The sequence below is a fragment of the Balaenoptera musculus genome, chromosome 5, assembly GCF_009873245.2.
Source record: "Balaenoptera musculus isolate JJ_BM4_2016_0621 chromosome 5, mBalMus1.pri.v3, whole genome shotgun sequence".
NCBI lineage: Eukaryota > Metazoa > Chordata > Mammalia > Artiodactyla > Balaenopteridae > Balaenoptera > Balaenoptera musculus.
Window position 1 is genome coordinate 28,050,474 of NC_045789.1, and position 27,058 is coordinate 28,077,531.

At 43.5% G+C, this 27,058-nt stretch overlaps 1 protein-coding gene across 3 annotated transcripts in view; it reads right to left on the reverse strand.

The window, feature by feature from the left end:
• Positions 1 to 10,052: 10,052 nt before the first annotated feature.
• Positions 10,053 to 27,058, reverse strand: part of SLC10A7 (solute carrier family 10 member 7) — a 253,249-nt gene continuing 236,243 nt past the window's right edge. The window contains exons 11-12 of one of the 3 annotated variants that reach the window (XM_036853914.1): positions 15,074 to 15,219; positions 10,053 to 12,621 (exon numbers count right to left, since the gene is read on the reverse strand). In XM_036853914.1, coding sequence (XP_036709809.1) covers positions 12,592 to 12,621; positions 15,074 to 15,219 — 176 coding nt within the window. In that variant the 3' untranslated portion in view covers positions 10,053 to 12,591. The remainder of the gene's footprint in view (positions 12,622 to 15,073; positions 15,220 to 27,058) is intronic. The other 2 variants (XM_036853915.1, XR_005020096.1) reach the window with 2 other exon arrangements.

Genomic DNA, 27,058 nt, shown 5'->3' on the forward strand with positions numbered 1-27,058 from the left:
TTTGATAATACCAAGGTGTCTAAAAGCGTGGCAACAGAATGAAAACGCAAATTGGGAACCTGGGGGCTTCTTTCTGCTTCAGAACCCCGCGAGAGGGTCTGGGTAGGAGTATTGGGGGAGTGAGAGAAGGGAGAGCAGAGGCTCTGGCCTGCTGCGAGTGGTCCCGAGCTCTGGTCTTTTCTCGATTCATCCAAACAAAGGGTGAGGTCAAGCTCAGGTCTAGGAACCACAGGCTCCTGTCCTAACAAGCAGGGCTGGAGGGACCCTGAGAGGAGGAGGTAATGGGTTTCTCGGGGCACAGAAATGTGGCAGTGGATTTCCTGGTTCATGGCTCTTACAGGTGGCTCAGAAGGTCCCTCCACACACTTTGGCCGGGTTTCCCAAAGCCAGGTGAGCTCCGGAAGCGCGGGACCCATGGTTCGCATCCTCCGGGCCCACCCCCTGCGCTGCGGCCGCCGCGGGTCGGCAGAAGGGGCGGTGGGTGCGGTCTGCTCCCTGCCGGCCAAGGGGATGCGGACGGCGAACTGGCGAGGTTGTTCCTCAACAGCCCAAGGGGGCGCCTTCTATTCGGAGCCCCAGAGTCTTGGGAGGACTGGGCGCTCCTGGGATGACCCAGGAGGGGCCACACTGCAGCCGTCCCGGTGGGGTCAGAGGAAGTGCAGCTCGGACCAGGAAACTCTCCGAGGCCCAGACCGGGGATGCTCGCTGCTGTAGGTTTCTCCACCCGGCGAAGAGGAGGGGTTTAGAAGTTTGCAGCGAGTCAGACCGCACTGTGCATTTGCCAGAACAATCCAGGGTGGGTGGGAATTCCTCCCCCTTGGTGGTGAGGAGGGTCCAGTCTGTGGGCGTTCCATAGACCGTCTTCCGAGAGTCTGGCAGGGCCTGTCTGCGCCCAGAAAGGGAGGACGGGTCTTTCTTAGCTTCAGATGCTTTTAGGCTGGTGGCTTAGATAGTTCTACGAGGGAAGAAGAGAGGCGAAAATAAAATACCCTTAGAGAGGATTGTCCCCCGTGCCCCTCATCCAGGGAGCTAGTGGTGAAGCCACTGTCCCTGCCTCCCCTGCCCTGTAACTCACACCTTTCGGGGACGCGTTCAGCCGCCCAGCCTCGCACTGCGCAGCGGCCAAGGATAAAAATGTCTTTTCGGTATTTTTCTGCTGTGATTTTGGCCGCTCTTCTTTTGATGCTGCAGAATCAGATTTTCTCAGTTGTCCCATTACTTCTGACTACTTTCTAAACAATGGCCTCAGAGGGAAAAAACAAACCTAGATTAATAAAGTGCTCATGAAGGGGGTGAGATGAGAAAGCTGTCAGGCCCCCCGAGCGGAGGTTGCTGAGACGCGGGCTGGCCTGGCCTCAGAGACGTGCCAGGGCCGGGGGCCGGTCGCATGATTTCTCCTCCGTCTCCACAGAGTCCAGGGCTGCTTAGTGCCAAGTGTGATGTGGACCCTTGCCTGCTGGATGGTGACGGAAACTCATTTTCCATCTGTCAAGCAGCCTGACACAGAGCTGCTAATGATTTTCTGCCAGGCGAGGCCTGGCTGGATTTGAACCAGTGACCCAGAGGTAAAAGGCCCCGATGCAGGGCTCCATTTGCAATAACTGGCCTGCCTCTGCTTGGCCCTGTGCTCTCTGTTCCTCTGCTCCTGTGTTCTCCTCATCCAGTTGAGTTTTGGTTGGATCCTAACAGCATTTGGTTGGGGCTGCGTGGTTAATGTCCCAGGAGGGCAAGCGGGGGTGCATTTCTGTCCTGGGGGGGCCGGGAGATGGAAGGCAGTTGGAGGGCAGAGGGGCGGGGCCATCTTGATTAGCCTGGGCCCTAAAGCCGCGTGCTCTTCCCAGGCTGGGTGCCTGATCCTGACCTCAGGACCTTTGCACGCATATAGAGCTGGCCTCCACAGCAAAGGCTACAGCAAGAAATGTACATCTGAGGGGTACTGAGGCCTAGATGCTCTGGGCCTCAACTACTCTGAGGTCAACATTGTCATCATTTTTTTTTTTTTTTTTCTGGTAGTTTTCATGAAAAAAAAAAAAAAGTCCTTTCAGGAGCATTCATAGGTTGATTAACATGATGATTCCCATTCACTGAATGATAATCGAGTCACATGCCACTCTCCAAAAATAGTGTTTTATAATCTGAAGATGTCTCCTCCAGAATCAGAAAAGCAACCTGGGGGACAGTAAGGGCCAACCCATCGTTCAATAAACATTTATTGGGATTCCTGCTATCAGGCAAACATTCTTCTAGTTATCAGGGTTACAAAGATAAATAAGACAAGGTCCCCGTTGAAGGAATGAATCATTTAGAGGGAGAGAGGCATGTGGACAAAAATGATTTGGCACAATCTGATGGGTAATCAATAAGCAAATGAAAAAATTCAGTACACATTTGAAAACCGAGGGCCGTGTCTCACTTAGGGGTAGAGGGTGTCGGGGACACAGCTGGAGCCCACAGATCAGGAGTCAACATTGCAGAGGGGAGGGAAGCACAGGTTCTGGCCAGGTCAGAGCCCAGGTGGGAAGCCAGGCTTTGCCACTTATAAGCTAAGGCATCTGAAATTTTCTCTCTTGGAGCCTCCACTGTCTAATCTGTAAAATGGGAATAATTACACCAATATAAAAAATCTTCGTAAGGATTAAATAGGATCATTCATGTAAAGCATTGAGCAGAGCACCCAGCACCTGGTAGGTGACTGATAAATGTCAGCAAGGGCTTCCTACTTTGGAGAAGGCTTTACTGGAGGAAAAAAGAATAGTAAATGACAGCAGCCCAGTGGACAAGACAGTCGAGATTAAGGAGAGGTTTTGCATATAGAATCAAGGGAATCTGGTGATTAGCTGAATATGAAGAGTGAAATGGAAAGGCTGAGGGGAGGACCCCAGGCCTGGTTGCTATGACAAGCCAGGAAGCTGGTTGTGGAGGACAGTGTGTAGGGAAAGATGTTACTGACTTTTCCTTCAGGGCCAGGATTGCCTTGAGGATGCCCGGGGGTGGGGGTGGGGGGTGGTTGGGGGAGGGGGAGTGGCGGGGAGGGGTGGTCTCCAAACGCAATTGGAAATGTGAGCTCAGGGCTACAGGACTGGGAGCTCTGGCTGAGTTACAGTGGTGGCTGGCGCTGCGAGAGTGGCCCACAGGCTCCCAGTGGGAGTGCATGGGGGGTGGGAGGAAAGATCAGAGACCAGGATGCCTGGAAATGTCAACATTAAAGGTGTGAGTGGGAAGGGGGCCTGTGAGCGGGACACCCAGATGCTCCAGGGCCACGGGAGCACTTGACGAGGTGGAACTGAGTGGCTGCCCAAGAGGACTGTGGTCACAGGGGGACAGCCCTGGAGCAGCTGTACAGTTGGAACTCAGATCAGCCGGGCGTTAGCAAATCAGGGTCCGTATGGGGCAGCTCTGTCAGCTGCATTGTCAGGTGGATCTCAGCCTGACTCAGTGCTTTTTGGGGAGTTGGGCAAAATTTCTGCTTGGAGTTCTTTGGAGTAAGTAGAAAAAGGCAAGACCCAGGCAGCAATGGTGGGCTGGAAAGGCCTTTCAATTCCTGCTGGAGGCCAGGGATGACTGCAGTCGTCTTACAATTCAGAATCAGGTGTCTTCATTAACTGATGAAGTAGGCACTCATGCCCTGGTCAGGTCCTGACTTGATTGGTGACATTTAATGGACTGCCTAATAGATTTCTTGCATAGATTACCAGTCACGCAGAATAGACCCTGACAGCTGACCCCATACATCCGATACAGTTTACCCAGGTCCCATCCCTGTGGAACCATAACAATAGCTGTCACTGATTGGGTTCTTACCAAGTGCCAGACACTGTGACAAGCCATTTGCAAGGCTTCTCTCATTCATTCCTAATAACGAACCTGTGGCATTACACGCTTTTCACTTTGGCTTCATGAGCAGAGAAGTGATACAGATGGTATTCTGCCCCGTCTTCAACGTGAACAGGTACAGAGGTGCTCTTTGATGTGGAGCTGGCGTGGCTGCGGAGGGGAAGGGACATTGTCAGACGCACCACGTGTGAGATGGTGAGAGCAGTGGGTCCCAGGGTAGGAAGTTGCCGTAAACATTTAGCGGTGGATGAGCTCTAGCTACGTTGGCAAAACCAGCCCGGGAGGCCGCACTGACAGCAGAGCTCTCAGTGAACACCTAGCATCAGGGTCCAGAATGCCCACTAGGGATCCCAAATCAATGTGGTTGTAAGGATTTCTAGTCTGGAATAGCCAGTAACAAGGGAACGACCCATGTCTAGGGCTGAGGCCAAGACTTGTTTCCTCCGTGTGTGGTCTTTTCCTATCAGTGGACTCCGAGGCCTGGCATGTGTCAGAAACCCTAGGCTCCTTCCTGCCAATTCTCTGGAATTTCTGAGTTGTGGGGCCTTTGAGTCACTCCAGTGAAGAGAAAACAACACCCTTTATGAAAACCTTGGTTGCAGAGTTCAGGTAGAGTTCAGAATCATTGCTAGTTTCTAGAATTTTAGAATATGAGAAAATAAGATCTTGCAGGGGGCATGTAGTTTCCGAGGTGCAGCAGAGTCTACTTAGTGGTTAGCAGTGTGGGCTCCGGAATCAGGAAAATCTGAGTTCAAATCCCAGCTCCACCATGTAAGCGTTGTGAGGCTTGCACTCACTACGGATCTTTTTCGTCTTGGTTTCCTTATCTGTACATCGCCGATAATAATGGTACATATCCTCCTAGGAATGTTGAAATAATTAAATGAAAAACTGGAATAAAGAACCTAGTATCGACCTGGGGGGCAGAGGTAGGCTGGAGTCGGCTTGTATCATCTCCTGAGAGCCAGTCGAGGGCATCCTTTCCCGATGCCAACCCAGGAACAGCTTGCTGGTAGCTTGAAATTGGCAAGGGTGGGACTGTTTACACCCCAGAAATTGGCAAGTGCCACAGATCAGAGCACTGAATATTAGTTATGATTGTTGCAATACCCCAGTCCATCTGAATACATATTAATTTATATTTAGATATAATGGTTTGAGAATGAATTCCATGTTCTGTGGGAAGCATTCTACGCCTCCCAAGATTTCCAGGAGTTTCCATTTTTATCATCTCATGCACAGAATTCCTGCTTGTGACTTGGTGTCTGTATTACTGGAATGTTCTTTTTCTCCCCTATGTAACTTCCTGGTGGATGTTGAAACTTTTACTTCATTTTCCTCCAAATGAACAAAAATATCTGCTGTAAAAACGGATTTGTACTAAAAGTTTGTTTGTTGGGGGGGTGATGGGCAGCAGGTGCTTTAAAACTGCAGAAGCAGCCACTGTGGAGAACAGTATGGCGGTTCCTCAAGAAATTAAAAATAGAACTACCATATGATCCAGTAATCCCACTTCCGGTTATATATCCAAATGAAACAAAATCACTAACTCAAACCTGTACTAACTCAAACCAATACCTGTACCTCCGTGTTCATTGCAGCATTACTCACAGTAGCCAAGGTGTGAAAATCCCTCTGCCCCCCAGGTCGATACTAGGTTCTTTACTCCAGTTTTTCATTTAATTATTTCAACATTCCTAGGAGGATATGTACCATTATTATCGGCGATGTACAGATAAGGAAACCAAGACGAAAAAGATCCGTAGTGAGTGCAAACCTCACAATGCTTACATGGTGGAGCTGGCATTTGAACTCAGATTTTCCTGATTCCGGAGCCCACACTGCTAACCACTAAGTAGACTCTGCTGCACCTCGGAAACTACATGCCCCCTGCAAGATCTTATTTTCTCATATTCTAAAATTCTAGAAACTAGCAATGATTCTGAACTCTACCTGAACTCTGCAACCAAGGTTTTCATAAAGGGTGTTGATTTCTCTTCACTGGAGTGACTCAAAAGCCCCACAACTCAGAAATTCCAGAGAATTGGCAGGAAGGAGCCTAGGGTTTCTGACACATGCCAGGCCTCGGAGTCCACTGATAGGAAAAGACCACACACGGAGGAAACAAGTCTTGGCCTCAGCCCTAGACATGGGTCGTTCCCTTGTTACTGGCTATTCCAGACTAGAAATCCTTACAACCACATTGATTTGGGATCCCTAGTGGGCATTCTAGACCCTGATGCTAGGTGTTCACCGAGAGCTCTGCTGTCAGTGCGGCCTCCTGGGCTGGTTTTGCCAACGTAGCTAGAGCTCATCCACCGCTAAATGTTTACGGCAACTTCCTACCCTGGGACCCACTGCTCTCACCATCTCACACGTGGTGCATCTCACATTGCCCCTAAGTGTCCATCGACAGATGAATGGATGAAGAAAATGTGGTATATATACACAATGAAATATTATTCAGCCTTTTAAAAGAAGGAAATCCGGCCATTTGTGACAACATGGATGAACCTGGTGGGCATTATGCTAAGTGAAATAAACCAGAAAGAGACAGACAAACACTGCATGGTATCACTTATATGTGGAATCTTAAAAAGAAAAAAGTAGAACTCATAGAAGCAGAGAGTAGAATAGTGGTCACCAGGGGCTGGGGGTGTGGGAATGAGAAGAGGTTGGTAAAAGGGTACAAACTTTCAGTTACAAGAAGAATAAGGTCTGAGGATCTGATGGACATCGTGGTGACTGTAGGTGATAACTGTATCATATAATTGAGATTCGCTAAGAGACTGTATTATGCATCCTCACACACACACACAAGTAACTGTGTGAGGTGAAGGGTGTGTTCATTAATGGTGGGAATACTTTCACAATGTATGTGTATATTGGATCATCACTTGTACACTTCAGATAGCTTACAACTTTATTTGTCAATTACACCTCAATAAAGCTGGAAAAAGATAAAAATGATGATAATGATAATTAACCACCACCACCACTATCACTTAGGCCATCACACATTTCCCACTGGACTGTCTTTTCTCTTTGGCCCACTTTCTCTCTGGTTCCTCTTCTTCCAGTGTTTGGACCTCTCAGCCCCCTTTCCCATGCTGTTGACTCCGACTCAAAATTCCTCTCACCTCAATACATGGGACAGTCAGATTCCCTTGTCCGGCCCTTACCCTCCTAGGATGTGCCTAGAGGCCCATCTTTCTCAACCAAAAAAGGTTTTGCTTGACAAGTGCGCCACGGCTCAGAAGTAAATTATGCCATTCGCTCAAGAAGTAGCAGAAGTAGCCCCAGTTTGTGCTTTATGCTTGTTAGAACTCTTCCAAAGTGTGATTAAAAGAAAAGGTACAATTAAAAGTATGAACACCTCTGCATTCCTGGTCCTAGGAATCATCACTGTTAAGTAGTCTAAAAGTGGTTAAAATGCACCCACTTCTTAATTTTGTGGCCTTGGCAAGCCACTTAGTCTGGGACTCAGTTTCTCATCTGTAACATGGGGATAATACCACCTACCTCATAGAGTTGTTGAGAGGATTAGATGAAAAAATGTACAGTGTGTGAAATAGTGCCAGGCCTAAAGAAAAACCTCAATAATGTTACTTATAATTATACCTCTAAACATTTTTTATGTGTGGAGTGTCCCTACACATATGTAACATATATTTTAACTAATGAAAAAATAGGATATATAAAAATAGTATGACAAAATGCATATTCTTCCCAGAAATTTATTCTTCTTCCCACTCAACAATATATTGTTATTACACAGTAAGCCTCATTTCTTTTAATGCCTAAATAATGTTCTATGATAAGAACAAACCATTGAGTGTTTAAACATTTCCTTGAGTTGGGGAATTTGGGTGGCCTTTCAGCCTTATCAATGTTCTGAAATGTCCTTGTCAGTAGATTCTAGGGCACTTATCTATTTCTGGATTCACAGAAGCCAAAGAGCTGGGCTAAAGAACACGTATATTTAAGCTTTCGATGGTACAGCTAAATAGCCCTCCAGAAAATTCCATCCCCATTTATGTTCCAACTAGAAGGGCATGAGGTCCCTCTCCCCAAACCCTTATCAATATTTGAATATTATCCAACTTTCAACTTTTTGTCAATCTCATAGGTGAAAAATAGTATCTCATTTAAACGTATATTTCCCTGATCTCTGGTAAGACTGAATATTTAAAAATATGTCTATTATCCATTTTGTATAAATTACCCATTCACAAACTTCGCCTGTTTTGCTAGTGTAGAGAGAAGTCACAGCTCCTTTTCCATCTCCTCCCCGACGTTTGGGCTACACCTCATCCAGGACATACACGAATCCTCATGTTGCCCCATTCCAACGCCCAGTTGGCGAAATGAGAGGAAAGTGGAAATGAGGACGTTTCTGTTAGGTTATATAGCCGTTGGCCCCAGGGCAAGTTCAGGAAGTCAGAGAATGAACAAGGAGGTGGCTGAACTTCTGTGAACTTGGGGGTTGGGGAGAGAAGGGAGAAGAGAGCGAGGGGAGAGGAAGAGCTGGTAACAGGGCAGGTATATGGGGTTGCGGGGAAGGGCGGTCAGTGAGAAATTCCAGGTGGGAGGGTGGCTGGGAGGTTGATGGGAACAGGAGGTCTAACATTCCATTTTTTTCCTAACGTTCCGTTTTAAGTTTCTCTATCTCCCCAAACCCAGTGTGTCCAGACTTTGGTAGAAATCAAGGAACTGGAGTGGCATTCCACGTGTGGGTGGTGGAGTCTGAGATGCTGGAGAGTTCGGTGGAGGAGGGGGGTCTGGAGAGGCCTGTGGGCATCTTCTGGGTGACCCCCTGTGACTCAGCTCAGCCCTGTGACTTCAGTGTTCTCGTCTGCACCTGTGTTTACAAGCACATTGGCACCAACCGATCGTTAGAGTGACGTTTAATGTTTAATACAGTTTCTCATCATCGGCTCTGTAAACAAGGGTCTTGTTTACAAGACCAGGGTCTATGAGAAATTGTTTTCCCTTTACATGAGGTTAGTATTTTACTCACATTTGAGAAACTGTCCTATAGTGTAAATAAGATTAGCTGCTTTGCTAAAGAGAGTACTCTTATAAGACCTTTCGTATGTATCTACATAAACAAATAATATGATGATAATCATAATAATTTGTATCTAGTCTTCATAGTAAGTATGTCAGAATTCCGATAAGGAAAACCCTTTATTTTTTATGCATATAAAGTATTCACTAATTCAGATCAACTCAAGCTGATTTAGCCTGAATTATTGAGGGTTTATTGTTGTCAAAATATAAAAGGTGTAAGTTATTTGCATATCACATCTGCAGCTTCAACTTGGAGAGCTAGTATTTACAGTTATGAAGCCATGCATTTCTCTCAGCAGCACCATGTGACTTCACAGTTTCTCTCAGGCTAGCTAGGAATAGTAGCAAAAAAAATCAGTTTTTCTTGTAACTGAGTAATAATCTCTATGTAGGGAAGAGCTTTCATAATTATGAAGGTTCATGTCTTACCTATTAAGATCACAGTTTGGAAAATGGTTTTTTGTTTTGTTTTTTTTTTGGTTATTAATCTGAGTCAGGCACTGTGCTAGGCACAGGAGGAAAACAAATGAGGACCACATTGGAGGAGACAGGAATGTAAAGGGATGATTAGACAAGCAAAGGTTTTGGAAGACTTGAGGGACTTGTTCTAAGGGCACGTCACAGGGAGTAAGTCTAGAACCGACTGGGGGAGCAGGAAAGCTTCCTGGACGAGGTGACATTTCTGTCAGCCTTCCAGGGAGAAGAGGCTTGCTAAGTCAAGACAGCAAAATGAGAGCACAAAAGTATGGAATTCTACAAAAGGGAACGTACCCATGAAGAAACTCAGGGTTTGGAAAAGGCATTCTGCATTCTAAGGGTTCATATTTCTATCCCTGAAAAAATTGACAAGGTGGCTAAAACTCAGATCACCTATGTTCTGTCCCTTCTGTTGGGTATGTTTCTCTTTTGGTCCTCAACCCTGATGCTGAGAAAATCTCTAACCAGCAAGGGCTAGTTCTGGATTTTAACGTTATGGTGTGGTGGGAGTATTGAGATGGATACCTGAGAAGACTATGAAACTTATGTCCAGCTAACCACAAATAGCATAAGAGGACTGGAATGAATTAAAAGAAATCTACAGATACTTGGAAGGCATTATGAGTGTATATCTGAAATCAGGTTAAAAATAAGCCGCAGGTTCTCTTGTGATTTCTGAAACATCTTTGTTTAATCATAGAATTATGTCCATCTTCCATTCATCATAAATAATCCATTTCGTTACTTTACCAATCCTTTTTAAAAAATTTGGTATTTAGCATAAACAAACACTGAACATTAGCCAGGGGTGTGTTAGTTTTAACCAGAAGAGGGAAGAATAAAAAGAAGAACCCACAAAATTTTAAAACTTAGAAAAGAGCACATGAAAAGATGAGCATTCGTATCCATTTAAAAGATCAAATTTCATAACAACCATTAAAAAAAATACAGGTGGAAAAACAAGCAAACATAAATATAATCTAACGTATTTCTTTCATAAATACATTCAGACAAAACAAATGCATAAAAGAGATAGAGAATAGATATAACAACATATTTTAAGATATGAATAATTAAACCCCAATAAGCATGAATTAAAAATATATTTTGATTTTATTTTTTGTCCTTTATGGAAAAATATGCACAGCATTTGTGTAAAAAAAGAAATAGGTATACACATATCAATAAAGCCACCAAAATTCACTATGTAAAGAAGATTATTTGAAAACAGAACACATTTTTTTTAAAGCAAAAGGTAAAATGTTATATCATTTTCAGTTGAATTTTATCCCATAGTCACACCTACTATAGGTGTTAGATAATAGAGGTAGATAAGTTGGGGAAAAAAATCAGTATTCTAATGCTAGGGAGAAGATTTTTATGATAGCTCAGACAGACAATTCCATTCACTCTGAAATTCAAAGAAGCTTGTAGGAACAAAACATGAAAACCTTTCTGTGCTCCATATGTAAGCATCAAAAGTATCAAGCAAAATTACTGTAGTTTTAGACACAAGTGAAATTCTTGACAATAGGAATCCTTGCCAAACAGCCTGTTTAGCATAGCTTTTTGCAGGGTCTGGCACTAGCCTTAAAACTTACACCCAGGCTAACTCTTATGAAATTTATGAGGTTCAGTGACATTGAAATGAGTCAGGAGTAACACAAGATGGGAGCTGGTAGTAACAATAATGTAAATTTACGATACTGATAAACATGGTGAGTTTCTAAGGAATGATTTTTTGTTGTTGATAAAACAACAAAACAGCTGCTGAAGATATGGTGTGACTCATGATGCCAATATCATCTGTCAAATCACGAAAAGACATGTAGAGAGGATGTGACAGAATGGTGTGCAGGAAACAGAAAAAGTGTTCCCTTATTTCTGTACATTGCTTTATTCTCTATTTGGGTCGTGAAAGCTCTTCCAGACATAGTAGAAGCAAATATTGGATACTCCATGGCAAGCTGATGCCCAATTGGGAGCTAATTTTACTTGATGTTTTGGTTGATGAATGGTTTTGCATCTTCTGTGTCTATTTTTCTTTCCATCTAGCTAGACAGAATGTGTATATGTACATTTGTTTGCCTCTATGACCTTTATATTTTCATTTATTTGTAAGAGCAATGTGATTTAAGTTTTTTAAAAAAATGTTGCAAACATTTGTCAAATCTGCCAAGGAAATTCTCATTAATAACTTGTCTCAAATGCCTTAAGTGTGCTTAATTCAAAGATGTAACAGGCTGCTTCTGGCTAAAAGGGGAAATTTGTGCTCAGCACATCTGTGTAACAGGAAACAAATTTTGGTCTCCGTTGTGGAATGTGAAATAATCCATCATTAATTGTTGCTGCTCTCGAACTAATTGTAATGTTTTTGGGTCTCACATTTGGTTGTTATGAGTTTGCAAGTGTGCTGGAAAACAGGTAAGAAAGAAATAATGGAAGAAAAATGAAAAACATTTGAAATATAATTTTAAAAATCCTGAAACCCAAATCCTGTAGTTTATCTGAAAACTGCACGTACTTTGACTCATAACTCAAACATCAGGCCCTTTCTTTGAAGCAGCTTATAATAAATTTAAGACATAGAACACCACAATCTCTTGTAATGGAACTGAGGAATTTCTGAGTGGAAACTATTTGAAGGAATGTCTTAAAAACTGATGTCAAGAAATGCAGATGACTTATGCTTTTCAGCATCTATTCAATCTATGACCCCTGCTGAGTTGATAAGGAAGAAGCATGTCACAGTTGCAGAAAAAAAGAATCACACGGGAAATCAAAGTATCTGAGAATAAGACTTTGGAAATTTTCACTGTCATGAGAAGGGCATTTTCCTGATGGTGTGACCTCATTCCAAACAGTACAGTAGCTGGTAGAGAGCTGTATTGCACAGAAGGTGGTACGAGGAAAACGTGTTTGCTTTTTGTCACTTATGATGACTGTTTCCCATGTTAGGAAAAAAAAAAAAAAAAAAAGAACAACTCCAAAATACTGAACCACCCCTGGCAGTAACCAACAAAGTAGGTTTTGGAAATAACGCTCTCGTTAAATCTATTTTAAGGCACTTAAACAGTTATGTCATATTTTTTGTGTAAAAAAATAAAATATGCATTGAAGCAACGTTCACAAATACACGTCTTCAGAACTGTTTGTATGTACAACCCTGTACGTATATACATCGCTGCGGAAAGACCACCTCCTTCCTTATACTGTTGGCCTCGTCAACTTCACTCCCTACGAGAAAGGAAAACATGACATCAGAGTTGGACGGTATCCACGAGCAACGTGAGAGCATCAATTAACACCAGATAATTTATGCTACGAGAAGGAAGAAGAGGCCCGCTTAGATCGCATTATATAACCCATGATCCAAACCCCTGGATCCAAATAAATTCACCCGCCCACCTCACTGGCCTGCGGAATCTGGCATCTCCCCCGCGCCCAGCATGGCTATTCATCCCATCTGCTGTGCTCTAGATGGTGCCTGTGGGTCTCAGTCAGTATTGTCTGTAAAGCAGAGGAGACACTCAAGGATACCCTTACGATGGACACTTTGTTTTTGTGGCCAGGTGGGAATGGCTAAATATTCCAGGCCTTCTGGATTATTCTACATTAGCCAGTGGCCCCCTGGTTTGGAGGGGTTTCTGTGCAAAGGGAAAAATGAACAGCGCCCAGTTTAGTCTCCCTTTTGCAAATGCTTCTGTTACTCTGCAGGATAAATCCCGGAGCTTTTAAACATTTAGAAGAAAACTTCATTCTGATTAATTTGCCGTTCACTATGACTGTATATTATTGATGGAGTATTAGGATTTTCAAATAATTTTCTTCATTCTTTGTCAAAATTTATATGTATAAATTCTGGTCTATCATGCACATACACATTGTTAAACACAAGCATACATACAAATGAAGTTTTCAAAGGGGATAAATAGTAAAAGAAAGAAAATGACTAAACTGCTCCTGTACCAATTCTGAGTGGGAAGATCCCAGCCTGGAGTGGTCCCCAGCACAGAATGGTGTTTGCTAACATTTTGTTCAATAACAAGAGGAGGGAAGGTGCTGGAGGGCTACCTTCTCAGGCAGGATTCTGGGGACCTAGGGCTCTCCTTCTAAAAGCAATCTTGGGGGTGGTGGGGGGAGAGATAAATTAGGAAAGTCTGGGATTAACATATACATATTCCTATATATAAAATGGATAAACGACAAGGACCTACTGTACAGCACAGGGAACTATACTCAATATCTTGTAATAACCTATAATGGAAAAGAATCTGAAAAAGAATATATACATATTCCCATATATTTTTATTCTTATATATATTCTTATATATATAACAATCACTTTGCTGTACACTTGAAACTAACACAACATTGTAAATTAACTGTACTTCAATACCAAAAACTAAACAAAAGCAATCTTGTATTTCTGTTTGGAGCATCGTTGTGGTGTAGGGGAAAGATTTCGGGGGACACATAGACCAGGGTTCAAGTCCTAACTCTAGCACTGAGTAAACCCACCCCCATAACCCTGGGCAAGTTGCTCAACTCTCTGGGCCTAGTTCCTACGTGTTCAATGGGGACAGCAGAGCCTGCTACAAACAGTGTTGTAGAAAATCAGGAACATCAGTGATGATAACAGTGATTATATCAGATAGCTTTTGTCAAACACCTGCCACGTAATCCTCCACAACTCTAAAGAGCAGATGTTATCATGAGTCTTAGTGTGGCAGAGACTGAGGTACAGAGACGTGAAGTAACATGGCCAGGGTCACACGGGGGTAAGGTGGCAGAGGTGGCAGAGCTGGCAGGACAGCTCAGGGGCCTACACTCCGAAGCTGGTGAAGGCTGGCACGTGCTTAGCATAACACAGAGCTTAACAGGCTGTAGTGGGGCTATTCCGTTTTCAGGACACTAAGGACACGACACACAGTGCTCTGTCACTGGCTATCTCCTTGCCACCTTGTGAGCGGGCGAAAGAAGTCTTGCAAAGTCTGAGCCACTGGGAAGAAGCCAGCTCTATGGGTACTTCCGTGGTATGTGCTGCATCTAAATTTTGTATGAGTCACTCAGTTTATTTTATTTTGGCTGATAATTTAGAAAATCCAATCCACAAATATCAAATAAGTAACAAGACTTCTGAGCCAAGTGTGGTGAAATTGACGTCCTTGTGTGGCCTCCTTTGCTACTGAAATTTTATTTTTTAATTCCCAAACGTATAGTACAAAGAAGTTATTATGTGTCTGGAAAATTAAAAATAAAGTAGACACTCTGGATAAATCCAGGTGCTATCATATTTAGAAAGGCATGTGAAATCAGGACACATACGAATGATCAGGTGGGCAAAGATGGTAGGCACCCGAGCAGAGGGGCACATATATTTTGAGTATATTTACTGAAACTTTAATCCACTGCAATATGCCCTTCAATATGAGCAAATTAAAAAGGGCTTTTAAAAACTACCTTTTAAGTATCATCGTGCTGTTATAACAATATAGAACAATTAGCCCTCAATCCTCTTGTTCAAATTGAATTGGATTAATGTGTCATTATTATCGTATTTAGTTAAGAAAATGTGTACTTGAGAAAAAGGCTATATGTGTAAAAGTTAAAGCATATGAACAGCTAAGATTCAGAAAGAGCATTTCAATCTGACTTGGATCCAAATAAGATTCTTCTAGAGTCTCACCTTCTGCCTTGACACCATCCAAGACTTTATTGTTGGCACCAACACACTTCCCAGAAGGATCTGCACCGGGTGGTAGATCAGCAAGGGGACGGATATTAAAGAGAGGTACTCATGGCCTGCAAACACGATCTTCAGCATTGGAATCCCTGATGAACAAAGAAGACAGAAAACCTAGAGGCAAATTCAGTCTGTCATCAAACTAAAGACATACGCCATTAAAACTGGACTTCGGATTGCGCCGTCTTTCCCTTGTGTACATTCACAGAACTAAAAAGGGAAGGTCTGGAACGACTCACCAAATCTTTCCATCTTCCTTTCACTGTGTAAACCTCTAAGCTCTACCTAGAACAAATTAAAACTGAAAAGGTGGTCGGTTCAAGGGCACCAGTAACTCTCACTGCAAGTTAGCAGCCTGTCCAACAAGAAGAGGAGAGAAGATAGTGGGGAATAGAGTTTCTTTTTTTTCTTTTTTTTAATTTTTGAATTTGATTTTATTTATTTTTTTATATAGCAGGTCCTTATTAGTCATCAATTTTATACACATCAGTGTATACATGTCAATCCCAATTGCCCAATTCATCACACCACCACCCACACACCCCTGCCACCTTCCCCCCCTTGGTGTCCATAAGTTTGTTCTCTGCATCCATGTCTCAATTTCTGCCCTGCAAACCGGTTCATCTGTACCATTTTTCTAGGTTCCACATATATGCGTTAATATACGATATTTGTTTTTCTCTTTCTGACTTACTTCACTCTGTATGACAGTCTCTAGATCCATCCACGTCTCAACAAATGACCCAATTTCGTTCCTTTTATGGCTGAGTAATATTCCATCGTATGTGTGTACCACAACTTCTTTATCCATTCGTCTGTCGATGGGCATTTAGGTTGCTTCCATGACCTGGCTATTGTAAATAGTGCTGCAATGAACACTGGGGTGCATGTGTCTTTTTGAATTATGGTTTTCTCTGGGTATATGCCCAGTAGTGGGATTGCTGGATCATATGGTAATTCTATTTTTAGTTTTTTAAGGAACCTCCATACTGTTCTCCATAGTGGCTGTATCAATTTACATTCCCACCAACAGTGCAAGAGTGTTCCCTTTTCTCCACACCCTCTACAGCATTTGTTGTTTGTAGATTTTCTGATGATGCCCATTCTAACCGGTGTGACATGACACCTCATTGTAGTTTTGATTTGCATTTCTCTAATAATTAGTGATGTTGAGCAGCTTTTCATGGGTTTCTTGGCCATCTGTATGTCTTCTTTGGAGAAATGTCTATTTAGGTCTTCTGCCCATTTTTGGATTGGGTTGTTTGTTTTTTGAATATTGAGCTGCATGAGCTGTTTATATATTTTGGAGATTAATCCTTTGTCTGTTGATTCGTGTGCAAATATTTTCTCCCATTCTGAGGGTTGTCTTTTCGTCTTGTTTATGGTTTCCTTTGCTGTGCAAAAGCTTTGAAGTTTCATTAGGTCCCATTTGTTTATTTTTGTTTTTATTTCCATTACTCTAGGAGGTGGATCAAAAAAGATCTGGCTGTGATTTATGTCAAAGAGTGTTCTTCCTATGTTTTCCTCTAAGGGTTTTATAGTGTCTGGTCTTACATTTAGGTCTTGAATCCATTTTGAGTTTATTTTTGTGCATGGTGTTAGGGAGTGTTCTAATTTCATTCTTTTACATGTAGCTGTCCAGTTTTCCCAGCACCACTTATTGAAGAGACTGTCTTTTCTCCATTGTATATCCTTGCCTCCTTTGTCATAGATTAGTTGACCATAGGTGCGTGGGTTTATCTCTGGGCTTTCTATCTTGTTCCATTGATCTATGTTTCTGTTTTTGTGCCAGTACCATATTTTATTGATTACTGTAGCTTTGTACTATAGTCTGAAGTGAGGGAGTCTGATTCCTCCAGCTCCGTTTTTTTCCCTCAAGACTGCTTTGGCTATTCGGGGTCTTTTGTGTCTCCATACAAATTTTAAGATTTTTTTGTTCTAGTTCCGTAAAAAATGCCATTGGTAATTTGATAGGGATTGCACTGAATCTGCAGATTGCTTTGGGTAGTATAGTCATTTTCACAATATTGATTCTTCCAATGCAAGAACATGGTATATCTCTCCATCTGTTGATATCATCTTTAATTTCTTTTATCAGTGTCTTATAGTTTTCTGCATACAGGTCTTTTGTCTCCCTAGGAAGGTTTATTCCTAGGTATTTTATTCTTTTTGTTGCAATGGTAAACGGGAGAGTTTCCTTAATTTCTCTTTCAGATTTGGGAATAGAGTTTCTTTGAGAAGGCTGAGGCATACTAGTAAGGTAGAGGTTAAAAATGGATCTTTTCTGCACAACACTGTAAAGCAACTATACCACAATTAAAAAAAAAAAAAGGATCTTTTCTTGCTTAGTAGTGAAACACTCTGTTGGTCTTTAGGGAAGCCTGCCTGGCACCATTTCACAGCCCCCAAGTTCACTTTGGGGCTGAAAGGATATGGTAAGATAAAGTATGGTATATACGGCTATAAGTAGGAGGGTACTTTAGCCAAATAGACATTAATAAAGGCTTTTGCACATTCTCTTTTGGCCAAGAATCTCGAAGCGCTTTAAGCAGTATTGTATATGGCAGATGAATTCTAAAATGTGTGTTGAATAATTAAACCCCACAGTGAAGGGTGTAACGGAACTCAGGTAAATGAATACTACTTCTGAGTCTACTGCTTTGTTATATCCAGGGCAAGGCGTGCATATTTTGTAAGCAGCTGCCTAACATATGTAACTATTAAGCTTCTGCAACCGAATTCAGACACTGGTGATTTGACTGTTACCACCAATTGCTTTAATGTGGTCCAGTTGGCAGTACGGCTGTGTATGTACATCAGTTTTTCAACTGAATCGTTTTAACAGCTTAGCTTTCTTTTTGTTTCTTTGAGAACAATCACTGAAAAGGACCCAGGCTCCTAAATACACACAATGATGGCACATAAATAACATTTTAGGATAGCCTGGTGAGGAAAGCTCTGCTTTTTCAATTATTTTTACCTTCTAATAAATTTCAAACCTTTATGCAAAAATGTATTTCACGGCTGCTTTCTTTTTCATAGCCTCACATATCATTGCCATAAACTGCAAACAGTTAACTCTTCCCAAACAAAGTCTCTCTCAAAGCTTCAAGCGTACGCATTTAGATTTTTGCACAGTTTCTGTCTTCTCACTAATATAAAGAACAAAGGAGTTTTCTTTTTAAAAGTAATATGCTTAATCCACTTATTGGATTTGAATTAGATCAGTGTTAGATGTTGAAAAGCAGCATTTAACATTATAGTCCCAGAGGGCTTCCCTGGTGGCGCAGTGGTTAAGAATCTGCCTGCCAATGCAGGGGATGCGGGTTCGAGCCCTGGTCCGGGAAGATCCCACACGCTGCAGAACAACAAAGCCCATGCGCCACAACTACTGAGCCTGCGCTCTAGAGCCTGTGAGCCACAACTACTGAGCCCGCGTGCCACAACTACTGAAGCCCACGTGCCTAGAGCCTGTGCTCTGCAACAAGAGAAGCCACCACAATAAGAAGCCCACACACCACAACGAAGAGTAGCTCCCATTTGCCACAACTAAAGCCCACACACAACAACAAAGACCCAACGCAGCCCAAAAATAAATAAATTAAAAAAGAAAATAAAATGAATAAAATCTAAAAAAAAAAAAGAAAAATTATAGTCCCAGAAAGTTACTACAATGAGAAATGAAGAAGACCTGAACATATACTACTCCAGTTTTTAGGAAGTGTTATTTGGCCCAAAAGGATGATGTGAAGGAGTTGGGGGGGTGGGGTGGAGTAATAGTGGGGCTAAAGGGAGCAAATGATAGAAGTATGGAGGTACTCGTCTCTAAAAACCGATCAGAGCAGGGGTTTCTGACCCCAAATTCGAGGACGATGGCTGCTGGGCTAAATCACCTGAGTTATGCTTTCTTGGCTAAGTTCAGGCTGGCTCTGGGTCGTTCCTCAGCAAGCTCAAGCAAGCTCACAGATATGGTCACAGGGCTGCTGTTCCAATATGCAAGTTCACAAGGTATCTTAATGGAAGCGACATCAATTCACTGTAGTGTGATGGAAAGATAGCAGTAATAATGATAATAACGGTTTGTATGCAGTGAGTGCTTACGAGATGCCAGGTGCTGTCAAGGGCTCTCCCATATGAACAGACAACAACTCTTGGTGGTTGATGAAACCTATTGTTTGCACCATGTTACTGATGAGGAGACTGAAACGCCTCATTAGTGGTTAGAAAACTTTCCCAAGTGGTGGAGTCTTTACTGCAATCCAGGCCACCTGGGTTTCCAGTTCTCTGTGTCAGGTAAGGGTCAAAGGCCTCCGAGGTCTTCAGTTCAAGATGCCACAGGCATGGCAGCTCCATGAAGCAGAAGAGGGCCTGGGATGCAGAGAGCTTTCTAGTCCAGAAGTCCTGTCGGAACTCGCTCCCCTTGGGCCCCTAACCCTCCCAGCAGCACTTCCGGGGGCAGCAGACCTCACACTCCCCTGCTACCCACACCGGGGTGTTCCTGTGATTTCACAGCGGCAAGGAGCTCAGTAACCGCGAGGCCTACCCCAACAGTGGCAAGGGAACCCCAGACTGACACTGCCTTCAAGAAACTTCCAGTGTACAAGTGAACTTCTACCTTCTGTGGACCCTGCTATCACTTTGTATGAAGTTCTCTTCTGGTCCTGGGCTGGTTCTTCAGCTCTTCCATCTCATCTTTGAACACACCCTTCTGTACAGACCGGGCTGGGACTCTGCAAACATCACTCCTTCTCGTCAGCAGGCGGCCCCCTGGACACTAGAGGAAGGCTGGAGAAGGAGCAGGGGCCTGGGGTTCGGCCCCAGCGGCTAGCCCATCGTGCCCCTCCTTGAAGGTCTGACCTGTTTCCTCTCCAGACCTCTAGGTTCTGAGAACCGCAGCTTCTTCCTTTGTTCCCGCAGCTCCGGCTACTTCCTGCACTTATGACTCCTTCATTTCCTTACTGTCCCCTCCTCGCTTTCCCACACCGTTTTAGTGCCCTACGTTGACGGCGTGGTGTGTTTGCCTGACTCACCCTGGAGACACAGGCCCTCCCTCACTTGGCTTCTCATCCCAGTCATCCACTTCGCCTGGAAAAGAGAGGGCTCCCCCATGACTGGCCGCCGCTGTAGACAGCTGTCGAATGAAGTAGGGATTTCTCTTCACCACTTTCTGCGCCTGCAGTACCTTCTTGTCGATTGTTAATCAGATTTCCTATCACCACCACTCTCAGTGACTAATGTTAAAAATATGATTGAAAATCACATCAGAGAGAAAAACTTAGCTCCCGGAGATGAGGGGCCAGGTCCCTTTGCTGCGTCTTTGCCTGTCACTCTCTCAGGGTGGATTGACCCCCGGCTAATCCCCGGATGAGGGGAGGGGGACTCCAGAGATTCAAGTCAAGCTATTTGTTTTGGGAACCTTTCTGTTCCCTCTGTCAGAAACTCTACCTTACTTCTCGATCATTCAATTATCCACTTTCCTTTTCAGTTATTAGTTTCTTCGCAATCTCTTCTTTATATCTCAGTCTTTCCCCTGCTTTTCTTCAGTTTCTCCCCATCCGCCCCCCTGGCAGCTCCCACCCTGTGCATTTTCATTTTCTCGAGGGTCAGAGTAGGAAGAGAAGTTGGGAGAAGTGGGGCGGTGGAGGGGGAGGTAACTATTGTACGATTCCACGTCCGAGTGGTCCAGGCCACCCTGGCGACGTTTGGAAGCGGCGAGTTTACGATCTCTGTTCTAGGGCATCTTTGCCGTGTTTCCGGCACTATCAGGACGAACGCTGGGAATGCAGTAGAGAGAGTCCTGGGACCGTGGAACTCACCACACTGCGATTTCTTCCACCTGGCCACGAATTTGGCAAAACTTGACCTTCAAGTCAAATCAGAGAGCATCGCTATGTCTTCTTCCAGAAGCCCATGTAATGCACCACCCTTTCATCCTCTTCACCCACCCTTGCAACAATTCACTCAATCGTTCATCCGATTAGCACTCACTTCACAGATTAACTAAAGGGCGAGGCATGTGCCACGACCCTCACTTAGGTAACTCACCGGCCCCTCCGTGACCACTCCCACCGCCTCCCCGTGACCTTCCTTCAGGGCTCGGTCAGCCCTCACCCGCCCCTGCACCCTCTCCCCAAACCCATCTCTCTGCCTTCAGGCTTGTCCTCTGCAGGGTATTTTCCAGTCTGCAACCAGGCTGAGTACAAAATCTCTCTACGTCTCACCACGCTCCCCTGGGCTCTCTCTGTGCTCCAGCCATGAAGAGTGTGGTGCCCCTTCCTCCCCTCCTCTCCCCAACCCGGGCCCATGCCCACGCTCTAGGCTCTAGAAGTCTCACCTCTCGGTCTTTGCACATGAGTTCCTTTTGCCCAGGATGCTCGCCACCCACTTCTTGACCTGCCCGATTCCTTAGTCCGCAGTTTCTAACTCGCCTCCTCTGGGAAGCCGTCCTTGATGTCCCAAGGTTCCTTTCTGCCTAGGCTTACCCAACTGGGGCGTGTTCCGGCCTAGCGTTTGCTGCATTTATTATCGCTGCTTGCTTCGTGTGTGTGTGTGTGTGTTTCCCTCACTAAGCTGTTAGCTTCTTAGGGTCAGTGACTGTTTTGTCTTCATCTCTGAGCATCTTAGTGCTCAGAGGAAGAGCACTGAAGGATGGGACTTGTGCTTTTCCAGAACCCATCATAAAGTTACTCTGCAGACTATCACTCCATTTTCACTCCATTCATTAACTCGAGAGAAAAAAAGGGCAATAATTTCAAAAAACCAAACAAACTTACTCCAAAGAGTTTTCTTTTTCAAGTAAAATTTAAATATAGGACTCTTTTCATCTTGTGATCACTGCAGTAATATAAATGAAGCAAATTAATTTTAATGCTCCCAGGTACTGATTCTGTGTCACCGTGGTTGACAGGATCCGACTAGACTTTATGAGACGGCGTTTGACTTTATGGAAGTGAACACCATGTGCGCATTTACAATTTTACAGGGACTTTAAGCTGTCATGCTGAAAAATGTTTATAAAACATTAATCAAAAAATGCCTCTTTAATACAATGCATTGTCTGAGAGATGTTAGAAGGCGCATATTGTAAATGGATTCTTCTTCTGACTAAAGTAATTTCCACCAAAAGCATTTCCCCACTGCTCTACAAGTACACTGTGTGGAGAGATAAAGAGCACTTTCCCAGCACATTACTACCTGCTCCAAACACTTGGGAAATCACTAATGTATGGCATGCCATATTTCCATGTCACACATGACACATTCGTCTAAAATTATCCAACAGACTTTGACACTGCGGCATATTCCATAAGCAGAGCTTTCAACTGACATCTGCCAACTAAGAACTTCAAGTGAGAGCTTTCTTCTTCTAACAAGCAAATAAAGGGTTTCTTTTATCCTATACCCAGGATGGAAAGGATAAAACAATACGTACCAGAACAAGTGGGGTTTTTTCCCCCCTATTTTAAATGTTTATTTTATGTTCTCTGAATTAGAAAATTCCCTTTGTATCAGTGTTCCAAGTTTCAACAGTTACTACTTTCTACTGGATGGACAGTTTTTAAATTTTTCCTTGAGAAACAGACATTTTGCTTCCTCGATTAAATATGGACCTTTATATACCTCTCACGGAAGGCGGCTCTATTGCTCACAGTATGAACACCATCTACTTTATATCGTGGTTCAGAGTTTACTTGTAGGTGCATGATGCTCTCACCATCTACTCATTCATTCATTCATTCAAAAAATACTTTCTGGGCCTCTGCTGTATGTCACTTACTGTTCCCAGTGCTGAGGATATAAGGAAAATAACACAGAGAAGGCCCCTGCCTTCTTGGGGCCCACTTTCTGTAGCACTTGCCCCAATCACCTTGGCTTTCCTTCATCCAGAGAGTGAGTGCTGGCCTGGTGCATGCTCACCAAGTTTCTATAACTCAGAGTTTGGGGATCATTTTTGACTAACCCCATTTGTCTTTCTACTTGTAGATCAAGTCACCAAGATCTGGAGATTCTTTCCTCTATCGAGCACTGTCCTTCCCCCTCAGTTTTCACTGCCACCTTCCTAATTCGGTTCCTCATAAAATCAAGCCAAATGACTCTTTCAGCCTCCTGACATAACCCCCTGTCTTCAGACTCTTCCCTTCATCAATCCTACAAACCACAGCCAGATTAATCTTCCTAAAACCCACATTAATTAAAGCCAATACCCTGCTCAAGAATTACAATGACTTTCCAGTGCCCATTCATCAAATCCTCTACCCCTTCAACGTCAGTAAAGAACGATTGCAACTACCGCCATTTTGTAAGTGCTTCCTGCCTGCCAAGTGCTTTTCCTGCATTATCTCACTTAATCCTTAAAACAGCCCTAAGAAGTAGGTGGCAATTTCCCCACTGAAACACGAGGCAACTGAGGGGTAGAGCAGTTATGTGACTTGCCTAACATCACACATCTGGTAGGTGGTAGAGGCAGAATTAGACCACAGTCTATTTACTTTTAATCACTAACCTATGTTAACTCCATTAAACCAAACTCTCAGTTGCCAATTGCTGTCACTGGCTCAGGCCTAGCACTTTCTTGTCTTTGTAAAAGCTGAGCCCCTGCCTCGATCTCGTCCTTTCTCTCTGGGTGACTAAATCCTATGGGTTGTTTTGGGCTCAGCTTTACATTTTTCTCCATGGTGAAGGTGGCCTCCCTACTGATTTCTTCCTCTTTTGAAGAATGAAGCCTCTCTTCCTCGTTGCACTCCATAATTTAGCATTTGCTTATGTTGCCATTATTTTCTTTTGTGTAGGTTTTGTTTTCCCCTGAAAATAGGCAAAGCCTTATATTTTTCTTTTAATCTCCTGCAGTGTTTAAGCACAGGACTGGTACTCAATACATGAATGATTAATTATTTAAGAATAGGTGTTAAAACAATGTTTCCCATCAAAAAAGACAGGACAAGAACAAATACTACTTGCTTCACTGGACTAAAAAGAGAATCCTTTGCACACTCCTCTGGGAGAGGGTTGTATTTCATAGGAGAAAAATATATTCAATATGGCAGGAAGGAAAGAAACCGGACTGACCGTGGAAACCAAACTTTGAAATGAGTATTGAATAGTGGAGTAGGAGAGGAAATATATTGAAAAACACCCTTTGTGTTTTTGAACTTGAATATGTCACTTACTTTCCCACTTCGCTAAGAGAGAGTATACGCCAATCACCTGGATCATTTCCTGTCTTTCAAAGGTTCATTCGCCTGAATTCACATGACTTGTTTTCCATTTAAATTCTTTCTCGGATGTTCCAGTGAGTTCTGGAGAGAGCTGCTGGCAAATCTGGCATCGAGCTGCTTAGCTCTTTAGTCGTCATGGAGATTTCCCACTTTTGTTTAGTTTGTTCTTAGTTAGAAACATCCATAATTTTACCCTCCAAACATCTTACACATTGTTATTTGAATTCTATCTCTTCCTTCTTAGTGCATCTCTCAGTTCAAAAGCCCATGTTTGCCTTTAAGAGTCATTGGGATAGATGGTCTCCCCAATCATAATGTAATTGAAGAAGGCAGCCACTGTTAGAGGAACATAGCCACTCTTTTCTGGCATCACTAAATGCCAGTCTGGGTCCCCTTCCCCACCACACGCATGCGCGCACACACACACACACACACACACACACACACACACACACACTCTTTCTCTTCAGAGACAAATAGCCACAGAAAGTCAAACTCACTGGTGCTGATTTATCTCAGTTACTAAACAAAGGGGTAATTATATGCCATTTCTAGAACACGAAATGGTGCCATGATAAGGTACACCAACAGTTTTGGAATTTGTTTAGAAAAGGCTTCAGTTAGGATTTTCCTAAAGCAAGCTAATTTTCAGTAATATAGCTGTCGTTTCATGCAGCAATTTATAATTTATTATGTCCAGTAGCCTACACAAGGCAGTACAGGTAGCTGTTACGAGGCCTGATACAAGACACAGAGAGCCCTGGGTTGGAATCCCATGCTTACCACTTACCACCTGTGTTACTTTGGTTAGGCAAGTGATTGAATCTCTGTTTTCACATCTGTAAAATGTACCTACTTTGTAGGGTTTTTTTTCTTAATAAACAGTAAATGAAACAATACACAATGTCTGGTAAGTAGTAAGTCTTCAGATACCCTTCTAGGTGCAGTGAATAAGTGGGTAAACCAATACTCCTCCTCCAACCCCGCCTTCATGGAACTTATGCTCCTATTGACTAGGGAGAGAAGATGGAGAGTACCATGCCAAAGCCGGGAGAAGAGCAAATTCCACCCAACCACAGAATCATGGCACAGGGCAGTGAGGAAATGCAGCACTGCAAAGCTGTTAGGCAAAATGGATGCAGTGAACACTTGGGTTATTCTAATTTTTGTCTCTCTTTTAGAGTGGGTAAAAAGAAAGGCCACCTACTTCCAGGTTGATGGGTATGGCTTGGCTTACTGTCCATCAGAGAGAGGGCCACTAACGTGTGGCCTGTTGGAGCAGGTGGTACGTCTGCACAGCCCCCAGAATTACATTCTGCTCATAATGCTGGCTATTCTACGACTTCCCCTGGAACCCATTCTGGAATGTTCCAAAGGCTGGCAAGTCTACTTCCTGCAGATTCCCTTAGGAAGGTAGACAGGATGTCACGGATCATGTGACCTGCTCTCATTCACTCCCATCTAAATGACTGGTCTTTTGCTCAAATTCTCCAAGGTATTTTAATACACAGATTGGGCTGCCTTACCCTTGCCAGTGATTTCCATTTTATTTGCTTCCCTGTTCTTTTCGTGTCTTTCCATCTGTAACGGAAAACTGCTATATTATCTTTTTTTTAAATTTATTTATTTTATTTATTTATTTTTGGCTACGTTGGATCTTTGTTGCTGTGCGCGGGCTTTCTCTAGTTGTGGCGAGCGGGGGCTACTCTTCGTTTCGGTGCACGGGCTTCTCATTTCAGTGGCTTCTCTTGTTGCGGAGCACAGGCTCTAGGTGCACGGGCTTCAGTAGTTGTAGCTCGCGGGCTCTAGAGCTCAGGCTCAGTAGTTGTGGCACGCGGGCTTAGTTGCTCCGCAGCATGTGGGATCTTCCCAGACCAGGGCTCAAACCCATGTCCCCTGCATTGGCAGGTGGATTCTTAACCACTGCACCACCAGGGAAGCCCGCCATATTATCTTTGATGTGACTCCACCATCAGAACCTCTAATGTTGCTTTATGAGACACAGAAGGAAAGATTCTTGTCCTTTCTGTAGAAGGAGTCATCCAAAATGATGTACAACTAAATAATATATGCAAATAAGAACTCTCTAGTTTTCTCAGTGTCCCAGTGATGGGTTCAGGGAACCCACATAGACTAGGGCATTTCTAAATCGCTGAACACAAAGGCAATAGCAGCAGCTCAGGGATGGCTAACAACCAACCCCCTTGGCTAGACCTCCGGCAGAAAAACAAGACAATCTTATACCAGTTTCACAGGTAAGTATAAATGGAATTTTAATTTCCAACCTCTGAGGCCTGAAAAACGCCCCATGGTTATCTCTGTAGATGGCATATGAGAGGGAAAGGGACACATGGAAGTCTACACAGGAGGTGTCAGAAATGCACTTCACATGTTGGACTCAGACATCCCCTCTGCGGTCCTGATGGGGCTCTCCTGCCACCCTCCCCTCCACGGTTAGGAAGACTCAACAGCTCTATTTCTTTTCGGTGTAGTCAGGAGCAATTAATATAGCTATGCTAAACCGATGTTTATGTAAAACTTTCCTAAGAGATTTATCCTTCCTTCATATTTCAAAACCAGAATTCAAAAACATAACATTCTTATATATTATAAAATACAGACTATGATAATATATAAAAATACATCTCCCTTTATCCAAAAGGCAGAGTTAGGCCTGGAAGAGCAGGAAAATGAACAAATACAAGGGTATAAA